This window comes from Pteropus vampyrus, unplaced genomic scaffold (genome assembly GCF_000151845.1).
Source record: "Pteropus vampyrus isolate Shadow unplaced genomic scaffold, Pvam_2.0 Scaffold319, whole genome shotgun sequence".
Taxonomy (NCBI): Eukaryota; Metazoa; Chordata; class Mammalia; order Chiroptera; family Pteropodidae; genus Pteropus; species Pteropus vampyrus.
The window spans coordinates 861,748-873,286 of record NW_011889100.1 but is presented as its reverse complement, the minus strand read 5'-3'; the positions used below and the strand labels follow the sequence as shown (position 1 = coordinate 873,286).

The 11,539-nt window shown below is 48.2% G+C and overlaps 2 protein-coding genes across 8 annotated transcripts in view; both read left to right on the top strand.

Annotated features, from left to right (window-relative positions):
* The window catches only part of THEM4 (thioesterase superfamily member 4), a 19,219-nt gene extending 12,592 nt beyond the window's left edge, over positions 1–6,627 (top strand). For 3 of the 5 annotated variants that reach the window (XM_023521855.1, XM_023521857.1, XM_023521856.1), the window contains exons 5-6: positions 2,447–2,571; positions 6,390–6,627. In XM_023521855.1, coding sequence (XP_023377623.1) covers positions 2,447–2,571; positions 6,390–6,430 — 166 coding nt within the window. In that variant the 3' untranslated portion in view covers positions 6,431–6,627. Of the gene's footprint in view, positions 1–1,453; positions 1,605–2,446; positions 2,574–6,389 lie in introns of those variants that run through there. The other 2 variants (XR_896942.2, XR_896941.2) reach the window with 1 other exon arrangement.
* A 1,310-nt stretch (positions 6,628–7,937) lies between these two features.
* Positions 7,938–11,539, top strand: part of THEM5 (thioesterase superfamily member 5) — a 15,887-nt gene continuing 12,285 nt past the window's right edge. For all 3 annotated transcript variants that reach the window (XM_011377691.2, XM_023521853.1, XM_023521854.1), the window contains exon 1: positions 7,938–9,666. The gene's annotated coding sequence lies outside the window, so the exon portion shown is untranslated. The remainder of the gene's footprint in view (positions 9,667–11,539) is intronic.

The window sequence follows — 11,539 nt, the reverse complement described above, 5'->3', positions numbered from 1 at the left end:
ATAAGCCTAAATAAATCACTAAATAAACTAAATATATAAATGGACCAAACCATCAGTTTAAAACTCGGTGAGAAAACCGAGTTTTAAAATGTAAAAAGCCGTAAACTGTTGATATGAAACATCTAAAACAGGACACAGAGAAGTTTAAAAGGAAACAAAAATATGCCGGGAAAAAGCTAACCAGAAAAGAGTTGGAATATCCAAAAAAATAATGATAATAAATTATTTTAAAAAGTAATATTAGGAATAGAGAAGGCTACTTCCTAATAATAAAAGATTCAGTTCAATAGCTGATAGGAACAGTTCTAAGTCAGTATGTACCTAGTAAAATAACTTCAAAGTATATAAACAAAATTAGTAGCATCGTAGAGAGAAACTGACAACGATCCACTTTCATAGTAGGAGATTTCAAAGCAAACTGATAGAGCAAGTAGACAAAACAAAAAATTAGAAAATTTAAACACCACGAGATAACAAGTACAATTTATTGAGCATATATAGAAGCCTGTATCCAGTAATTAGAGAAAAATACACTTTCTTCCCAAGCACACATGGGGCATTTACAAAAATTGATCATATATTGGTCCATAAATCAAATCTCAATAAATTTCAAAGAATCGGAATCTCACAGGCCAAGTTCTCTGGCCACATTCAATTAGAAGTCAAAAAGAAGAGAATTTTTTTTAAAGTCTGTAGTGAATCAGCTGCGGGAACGCTAGCTACTATTACGGCCCTGACGTTCTACTTGCTGAAATCGAGAGACTAGGTACAGTCTGCCGTGCTGCTGCTTGTCAGTGAGGGTCTTACCCCAGAATGGTCCAGAGACGGGGGCTTCTTCCCAAGTGGGGCTTCTCTATCCTCTCAGGCCTCGGTATCTTCCTTATTCAACTCTTCAGGCTTCCTAATCTTTTTTTTTTTTTTTTTTCCCCAGTTTGGATATCATCTTTTTCTGCAAGATTTTCCATTTCATCTAAGCTTTCAAATTTATTGACACAAAGTCATTCACGGTATTCTGAATGTTGTTTTGTTTTTTTTTTTAATCTCAGCTAAATCAATAGTTACGTGTTTTTAGTCTTAATAGTATGTATTTCCGCTCTCTCTTGTTTTTCTTGATCTATCTCGCCAGAGATTATCAGTCTTCGAAAAGAGCCATCCTTTGGCTTCGTTAAGCCTCTCTGTTGTGTATGCGTTTTCTCTTTTCTCCTTCAAGTTCGCTTTTATCTTTATTACCTTTTCTGCCTCTGATACGAGTCTCAGGAAGTTGTCTAGCAAAACTGGATTAAGGAAAATGATCTGAAGCCTGTTTTCTCTGCCAACCAAACTAACCTATGCCTAAATATTACTTATATTTACAAAATTATACTCTATGAACATAGCGGTTATATCGTTTTGTATTTGCTGAGACCTTTTCTCTTAGCCTCTCTTATTAATCAAGGACTCTTTCCGATGCAAGAGCTAGAACTCAACTCACACTAGCTTAAAGAAAAGAGAGCTGTTGGCCGATGTGAATGATGTGAATGAGAAGACAGGCGTGGCCGGGTGCAGGTGTTCAGTGATGCCGTTCATGCCTCAGTCCCGCTTTCCCCTGGGTCCTTCCTCCTCAGGTACCTTTCCCAGTGTAGTCCCTTCTCACCCAGAGTAGCTCCTTCATCCACGTGGTGCTACTACTATAGGAGCGTAAATCACAGCATCCTGTTCTGCGTTGTTTCTGCCAGCTGAAATTTCTCCTTTAAAGAGATCTTTTTCACTGTAGTGCTGTATGGCCAGGATTCTCGAAGGGTGCCTCTAGCCACTACTCGCATGTAGCTATTTAAATTTAAATGTCAATCGATTAACATTAAATACATTTAAAGATTCAGTTTCTCATTCCCAGTAGCCGCATTTGCAATGCTCTGCCACCTGCGGCTACCATATTGGACCACTCAGAGAGGGAACATATCTGTCATCGTGGAAAGTTCTATCAGACAGCACTGGCTTAGCACATCAAGCTGTTACCAGAAACGTGTTGCTATTAGGTGTCTTTGTAGTGAAAGTTATCCTAAAGGGGTTGGCGAGACATGTTGATCATGACAGACAAAATGAGGGAAGCCTCCTGGGATCATCCCATGGCCCCGTCTTTAAAGGCTTTCAGCTCCCTTCAGACTTCGCTCTGGATCTTCGGGTGGGACAGCCTGTGCCATCACAAGCTGGGATCCCTGACCCTTTGAACCTAACCCAGAAGGGCAGTCAGGGGCGCAATGCCCAGAAGCAGCCGGAGAATGGGGGGCTGCTTGGGAGCAAGGGGGACATCAGCCCCTTTAAGGAATGTTTGATCTAAGACAGTCAGCACCCACTGACATCAGGTGTCAAAAGTTTCCACCCCTTGCCATGTCCTTGACCATCTCTTGGTGTTACAGAAATCTGATAAAAACTGATTTTTTTTTTTCCATTTTTTTTTTTTCTGCAGACCTATCCCCATTGGCTCGGTTGTTGTGATAAATGGCCAAGTTGATAAAATTGAAGAAAGGAAAGTGTTTCTTTCCTCTAGTGTTCACAGTGCTGATGAGAAGACCCTGTACTCAGAGGCAACAAGTAAGAAGCCGCCACTCTTTTTCTGGTTGGGTTTAGTTTGGTTTGGATGTTTTTGTTTGGTTTGGTTTTTTTTTTTTCCTTTTTTTTTTTTTTTTCTTATTTTTTGGGGGCAGTGGTTTGTTTTGGGGTTTTTTTTTTTTGGCTTTGGTTTATGAGCCGCACATGCCCAGAAATTCTTAATTCCCTATCATCCAAGACGAAGTCAAAGGTATTCATTGTACACGCCCCTAGGGAGCTATTCGCCAATATTATTGAAATTAAAATTATGTATCCTTTGACTCATTTCTAGGACTTCATACTACAGGCGTGCTAACATGTGTGCAAAATTACAGGGTATAAAGTCGCTCAAGGGTCTCAGTAACTGTGTTCCTCATGCAGAGTTATTTGGAATAGCAAAGGACTGACAAAACACAGATACCCACAGATAGGAGGCTGGCTAAAGAGACGGCAGTCTATCCGTAAACTGTATTGTGCATGCCATAAAAAGTCTCATGGAATACCGTATCGCCATAAATAAGAATGAGGAAACTCCGTAGGTCCGATATGGAGCCACCCCCCTGCGTATGGAATGGGCAGCGCAAGATGCCGCCCAGCCAACGCAGTGCGTCGTAACCGTGGAAGGGACAGAGGGCTTCTTGTTCTCCTCCTGCTCTTCCTCTTTCCCGTTCACCCTTTTCTTCCTTCCTGAATAATTTCTTCCAAAAGCCATCACGCAGAGCCGGACACGGTAGGCTCTGGGAGAGGAGGGGTCCAGCGCAGGGGGTCAGAGCCTGCAGGGTGAGGCTGGCCTGTGGACCGGCGGGCGGTCATAATGGGAGCCGGGTTTCTCACTGTCACACAAGGGGGTTCCCATCGCGAAAAAAAGAGAGAGGACGAGAACGAAGCCCACCCTGCGGGCTGGACTCGAGGCCAGACGCGTGCGTCCTCCCGGCCCTTTGCTGGTGCACGTGACCCCGTAGTGGGCAGCTTTGTGTATCGTCGGTGGGCACAGATTTGGTTTTCCCCCCTCCAGTGTGTCGGGAGGAAACGGTTCTTCGTACTCTCACGGTTTTTCTGTAAGCTCGAAATTATTTCCCACTAAAAAGTAAGATACGGGAGGGAGGCCAAACTATCGGTATGGAATCGCATAGACTCTTTCAGGAACGTCACGCCCGTGAACATCGGCTGCCCCTGGGAAGGTGACCGGGTAGGCTGGGGAGACATTCCACTGTCTGCCTTCTGTACCTTGCGTAAGCGGTTTCCTGAACGGGGTGCCAGGACAGGAGCTAGGCTCAGTGGGGCGTAAAGCTTATGCAATTCAGGAAGCCAGACTTAAGAAAAAGATTGCAAACTTGAGTACAGACATGAATATTTGTTTTCAAGGAGCAAAGAAATCACAGCATGTTACCGCTGTCTCAGAGATGCCGGTCCCTTCCTTCCCATAGAAACGCTTCCCAGTTTCTCCCTGCGCATCGCACAACTCCCGGCTCTCACGGGGCCTTCGCACGTGAGCGGCCCCGCCAGCCTCTCGTCATTCACTTCGGATTTAGACACGTGAATTGAGATATCCAGAGCTTTTTGTTCGTTTGTATTCTTTGATTTTAACGGACCTCAGAGGGCACAGGTTTAGGTTAATCATCAACTTTGACTGAGGACACACAGTCACCACTGGTTCATGAACGGTGGTCTTTCAACTTTTTTATTCACCTATGTATTTATCTTTTTAATTGAATAATAAACACCCTGGAACCTACCATCAAACAAGAACCAGAATCTTAATCTTAGTTTATCCTGCCTAATTACTTTCCCCCATCTCCTCCTGCTTTTCCCCCCCGCCCGAAGTGACTCTGCTCTAGAATTTTGTGGGTTTTATTCCTTTGTGCTTCGTTCGTTTGTTTGTTTTTGTTCTTACCACCTAAGGAATATATTATTCAGAGTTTGTTTTTGAAGTTTATAGACAAGAGATCAAGCCACATGTGCTCATCTGAGACTTGATTTTTTTTGGTCACTCGGCTTCATGGTACTGAGGTTCGCCCATGTTGCTGGCTATGCAATTTGTTTGTTTTTATTGCTGTGTAATATCCCACTGTGTGACTATGTCATGGTGGATTTCTCTCTTCTGACGGTGGGCCTCTAACTGTTACGAATGCGACTGTCGTGAACAATCTTTTTTTTTTTAATCATTTTTTTATTTTTCAGTCACAGTTGACATACAGTCAGTACTATATTAGTTCTGGTATACAACACAATGATTACACATTTGTATACCTTACAAAGTGATCACACTGATAAATCTAGGACCCATATGTAGTTGTTACAATATTATCGACTATATTCCCTATACTGTACTTTCCATCCCCGTGGCTATTTTGTAGCTGCCAATTTGTACCTCTTAATCTCTCCCCCTTTTTCATCCATCCCCCTAACCCCCTCCCCTCTGGCAGCCATCAAAACATTCTCCGTATCTGAGTTTCTGTGTCGCCTGTTTGTTTCTTTTGTTCTTTACATTCCACGTGTCAGTGAAATCAAATGGCATTTGTCTTTCTCGGTCCGACCAAGTCCACTCCACACAATACCCTCTAGGCCCATCCGTGTCGTCACAGATGGCAAGATCTCACTCTTTTTCATGGCCGAGTCACCTTCCACCAGATGTATGTACCACCTGTTCTTTCTCCACTCATCCGTTGATGGACACCCGGGTTGCTGCCACATCTCGGCCATGGTAGTGAGCACACGATGCCCCAATGTCCCTTCGAAGTAGTGTTTTGTGTTTCTTCGGATCAGTACTCAGAGGCGGGATTACAGGGTCCTTCTTTGTCTCGTCATAGCTTTTGTTTTAAGTGCCTTTTGCGCTGTGAACGCTGTCATTCATGTCTCCTGGGCGTGGGCAAGAGCTTGGCGTACGCTTAGGAGTAGAATTTCTGGGCTGTAGAGTGTGAGCGTTTCAGCCTTGCAGGAGAACGTCCGATTGTTGTCTAAAGCTGTAGCAGTTCACTCCCACCAGCGATATATGAGATCCTCGTGGTCCCTACCTTCTGCAGCCATTGGTAAAATCAGACTTCCGGAAGTTTGCCAAGCCAGTGGTTAGAAAATGGAATCTCAGTGTAATGCTCATTTGCATTTCCCAGATCACATGTGGAGTCGAGCATCTCTTCATACATTCGTTAACCACGTTCTTTCCCATTCTGCGAAACTCCTGTTTGCTCGGCTTCTTTTGCTTCCTCCCCCCACCCCACCTCATAGTTTTCTCACTAATAGCTCTTTGCTATTTTATATTAAACCGACCTTTTCGCTGGCTACATAATCCGCACACTCTTCCCCTTTTGGCATGTAAGTTGCCTTGTATTTGCTTTAAGGTTTCTTTTTTTTAGGAACAGTAGTTTTTGATACAAACGTGGTCACGTTTGTTAAATTTTCTCCTTTACAGTCAATGCTTTCTGTGTCTTAAGAAATCCTTTTTTCTCTTCACCTAACTATCAACTGTTTGCAGGAATGATGAGTAAAAGAAGCAGGAAGAAGATCAGGAATAATTTGAATCCACAGTCATTTTAAAAACCCCGTTCCAGGCTGTGGTTTATACTTCCTGTCTCACTAAACCTTTCGGGATCATAAAAGCACCAGATGACTTAGTTGTCATTTTGCTCCCTTCTGCCCCTCTCAGCATCTCTCGTGGAAGTGGTGATGACCCACCCAGACAGTCAAAAGTTGATTCATATCTGAGGGTACAGATATGAATCGAAATGCCTTTTTTTTTTTTTTTAATACATATTTCTACTTAAAGAATTCCCGTCAGGTTGAAGTCAATTGACTCATAATCATCTTCTGGTTTTTTTGTTTAGGTTTATTTGTACAGCTGAATCTTGAAAAAAGTGAGACATGAAAGAGCTTCCGGCGAATTCCACATCACCCCGCAAAAGGTTCTCCTTCCCCAAGAGAGCCGTGGCCTCCGCCCCCCACCCCCGTAGAATGAAGCCTGCTCACAGCACCTTCCCAAACCGTCTTCCCAGTACAGCCGCGGGAGCTCCGTTTCCACCTTAGAAACCATTTATAACACAGAAATACCTTGTATCCCTTTAAGATGAGTGTTTGGTCTTCCTCAAATTATCGCGGTCCTTAAGGTGACATCTGCCCCACTGCAGACTGGAGAAAAGATTCATAACTGAAACTTTTACTGCAAACTGAGCAATGCCAGGACACCAAAGGAAGGAATAACTATGTGGGCGGAGTGCGTATACACACGCGTGTATATGTGTACGTGTGTGCGTGTGTGACAACGGAGCCAGCTCTGCTGTCTCCAAACAGATCTTTCTGACTCCGGTGGGAAACACCGCTACTTCCTAAAGGAATAGACACCTCAAATCAGCTGTCTTGGATTCTGGGGCTTAAACCACTCACTTCGTTTTTAACGTAGCCTGTGCCGGTGTCATCCCGGGGAGGAGCCTGCTGCTGTAACAGACCGGGGGCGGGGGGAGGGGCGGGCCTGTAAACAGACGTTTATCGCTCGGTCCTGGAGATAGAAAGTCCAAGATCAAGGTGCCAGATTCCCACAGTCACCGCCAGGTGAGGGCTCACTCCCAGCTTCATAGCTGGCACCTCCTCACTGTGGCCTCGTGTGGAGGGAGGGGAGCCCCTTTGGTAAGGGCACCGATCCCATTCACGGGGGCTCCGCCCACACAGCCCAAAGACCTCCCAAAGGCCCCGCCCACCCACCGTCACCTCAGGCATTAGTCTTTAGTGTTCAGACCATAGCATTACGGATGCCATAAAAAGGACCACACAGGTAGCTTCAAACCACAGAAACTCACTATCTCACGGTTCTGAAGACCGGAAGTCCAAAACCAAGCTGTCCGCAAGGCCACGCTCCCTCCAAAGGCGCTGGGGAAGGTATGTCCCGCACCTGTGTCCTGACCCCGGTGGTCTCAGGCGTCCCCTGGCTGGTAGATGAAACTCCTGTTGGATTGTACTTCACCTCCATTCACTCCATGCCTCTGGGTCACCCTTTAGTAATTCTCTCAACATTTCAAACTTCCATTGTTTTAATATTTACTCATCCTGGCCATCTGAGGTCTTTGCTGTTGCCGCTGTAATTGAGGGCAACCATGTCCGTGAACCACGCCCACAGAGGGTGAACTCAACCAGTAAATCTCTGTTCCCACTGCTCCACTAACTGTCCAGTCCCGTCTCTCTCCCCCCTCTCCTCCTGCCTCTCTATTCCCTGGGGCGCAATATTGAGATGATGCCAATTCATAACCCGACAGTCGCCTCAAGCGTTTGAGTGAAAGGCAGAGCCCCCCTGTCTCTTTCGAAAGCTCGAAACGGTTAAGCTTAGTGAGGCCGGCATGTCGAAAGCCGAACTAGGCCAAAAGCTGGGCCTCTTGTGCCAAACAGGTAGCCAAGTTGCGGTGGATGCAAAGGAAAAGTGCTTGAAGGACGTTAAAAGGGCTGGTGCAGGGAGCACGCAAATAGGGAGAAAGAAACAACCCACCACTGCCATGGAGGAAGTTCTGGTGGCCTGGATGGAAGATCCACCTGGGAGAGGGAGCGTGGCCCCTCGGGCAGAGGGTGTGTATCTTTTGCAACCTTTATAACCAAGCTGTGAGAGGCGTTGCCTGTTGCCTCTTGCCAGCCCAGCTGCCCACCGCCCCTCTGGGCAAACCACTTGGCATCGAGGTCTTTGCGCTGCATCCTGTGGCCCAGGCTACGTGAAGACAGCCGTTTCTCTGTCTTGGCTGGTCTGAGGCCTGGCTTCTTCTCAAGCTTCCCTATGAATTCCTTCCACCCATGGCGAAGACCCAGAGCCTCAGGGGCTCCTGAGTGGAGCAGAGCCAGGAGCACCCCCTCTGAGCACCCCACTTTTGCCCGTCACTCTCCACTGGGCGAAGCAAAAACTCTGAAGAGAGTAGAGTCAGCTGACTCACCGATTTTGACACGGGACAGTTTCACCCTTTCCAAGGGCCTCACTGTGGGCAGGTATCTAGGGTGTAAAATGAACCTCAGGCAGGTCTCTCCCAGAGGGAACTAGGAAAAGACGGCTGATGGGGGGGGGGTGTGACGAGCGAGATCTGGGGCAGATAAGCAGCAGGGATGAGCTGAGGACTGCCTTGTGGGCCAGCAGCCCGCAGGGCAAGATCCAGGCAGAGATGTAGGTTTGGCTCTTGCAATATTTTTATAATCAGTCATAACATTTACAAGTCAGAAGGTTTCTTATGAAGCTCTGGGTTCCTGCTGCCTATCCTTGGACAATCAGAAGGACTGACACCAGGCCCGCGTTCCATCAGGGGCTCCTGAGTGGAGCAGAGCCAGGACCACCCCCTCTGAGCACCCCACTTTTGCCCGTCACTCTCCACTGAGCACAGCTGCTCCTGCCCAGCCCACCCCCTGGCCCTTAGCTCAGGAGAAGGTCAAGAAAATGAGGGAAGCCAACCTGGGCAGAGTGTGAAGGAGCACGGAAATGGGCAGTCTGGAGCCTCCAGAAATCACCTCTGGGGCCAAGTCTTCAGGACGGACCAAGTTCACAGAGGATTAAATAGCAATGGCACTAGGAAGCCTGCTGGGGAGGTTCCTTTCTCGTCCAGAAGGGCCAGACGGAGGTCATCCTGACAGAAGCACCTCAGGGTGCTGGGATCCCCACCAACACAGCAGGCAGAGGCCGGCCTGCCTCCTGGCCACGCCGCCCCGTGTCTGGAAGGGTCATCTGAGAGGGCCTCCGGGGCCCCCCGCGACTGTGTCAGATTTCTGGAAATGTAATAATTTTCCTCTTTTGTATTTAAATATCCCACGAACTTATTTGGCGGGCAGCAGGGAAGAGGGCAGGCCGGGGGGACCGAGGGCTGCGGCACAGCCAGCTTGTGTCGGGGGGAAGCCAAGAAGGAGGGGGGCGTGAGCTGAAATGTGGGAGCCTGAAAACAGAAAGAAAGGGCCCGGGCCCGAGAAGCGATGCTGACCCCACCAAGGCCTCGGTCACCTCTGCTGCTTCGCTGGGTGACACTTGATCATCTCAGCCACGGGTCAACCCCTTCGGTCCCCCCGGACCACGGCGTCCAGCCGAACCTTGGTGGTCATCAACTCAAGGAGGAGAAGAGTTTCACGAGAAAGGAACTGTGACTACAATCTGAGGTAAGGCTGCGAACGTCATTTGTGTACCCCTAACGACATAAATACTTGAGAGTCGATTTAACCAAAACCTGTGAAACTAGAGCGGGGCAGGGATCTGTAAGAAAAAGTCCGTGTTCCTCCTCCGCTCTCCACACGACACGTCCGACTCTGGACGTGAAGGGTGTTTTCCCCGACCCCAGGCGGGTCTCCATGATCCCAGCCAGAGCCGGTGCCGGCGAAGGGCTCGGTCCCACACAATGGCGCCCCACTCATTCTGTTATGGCGTGAACGATTCTAAGACCCACGGAGCCAATTGAGATGAATTATGAGCCTTCGTTAGCCGCCGGCGACTGACTCTACCACACAGGGCTAGAGGAGATCGGCCCCGAGCTTCCCGAGGAGGCAGCTTAGAAAGCCTCCAACTACATCCTTGAATAAGCACATTACAAGAAGCAGAAGTCAGCCTTTAACATTTTGTACAAAAATAAATGTATCCAGGGGAACTCAGATCAAACAGGGCCTGGCAGACGGTTTAATCATCTACACGATGGAAAGTTGTGCTTCTCCTGGGGCGGGCACCTGGAGATGTCACCTCCCTGTAACTGAGTAACTGCTCTCTCTGGGAGCTGGCGCCTGGAGACACCATCTCCCTGAAACTGGAGAATTTCCACTTTGACATGCCCCGCTGGTTGTCCAAGAGAAATCAAATCATTGATTCTCCGACTTGGAGCGGTTGGTAGTTTGTTCTGAGGACCATGAGTTTTACTGCCTGGACCCGCTTTCTGACATAGGCGGTTATCTAATTAATTACACAGGGGCCAAATAGCGACTCCAGAAATACCAGCATTAGGGGTCCTGTGATGGACGTAAGCAGCGTAGTTAACCAAGGGGATCCGTTGAACAGGTTCTCATACTAAGACCCTGTCCGCTGACGTTGTTCTTCTCTGTCACGGAGTCTCTGTCTGACCAGGGCTAAACTATCTCTGATAATACCTGAATGATTAGCATAGAAACAGCAGGTTTCGCCCAGAGCCACGCAGAGACCTCCCTGTTTCAGGAAGAGGAGATCCAGCCCTCTCCTATTCTGTAAGACCACCTCTGCTAGGGAGTTCACGGAGGTCTCTAGGTGAGAAACTGATGTCTCTAAGTCTTGCAAGTCCTTGTCTACTCGTTGACTCAGGGTCCAGTAGTTAGAATCCCCGTTACTAAGGTTGCCGCTCCAGCAGCGGTTGATCCTGCCACACCTAGGCCTACTAGTGCAGGTACTAGGATAGGCGCCCTCTTTGCAATGTGATAGGCTACGTACTGGAAATGTTCGCGGCCCCCTTCCCCGGAGTAGAAATACACTTGAGGGATAATGTGAACTAGTACACAGAAGCCGTATGTCCCCTGGGACCAGCAGTTGGAGCTGATACATGGGGTTAGCCCGGTATTACAGGCCAACCAGGTGCCTTTGGGGCAACTAAGTAAAACGGAGGAGTAGGGTCCGTGGGAGCGATGCTGTCACAATTCTGGGCGTAGGGGGGGTGGTGCTGAAGGGATAGCCAGCAGAGTGGGTACAAGTGCCCTGGCCTCGTAAGTCTCCCAGAGTGAGCTTTGCCAGGCTGCCCGGATGGCACATAGATCTACACTGAAAATAGGTTGGCTAGAGGTATTCACTAGGGTGAATCGAATGTCGGCGTCCAGCTACCTTGACCGCGGTGGGTGTTGTGAGGATGACAGGGAAAGGTCCGTCCCAGCGGGGCTCAAGAGAAGCAGGCTGTACCTTCTCCACCCAGATCCAATCACCTGGAGCGTGGTTGTGTGGCTGGACTGGATGCTGAGCGGTTGTTCTGGTGGCAGAGACCAGTTGGTGGGTCTCCTGCCGTGCGAGATGGAGGGCCTGCAAAGACTT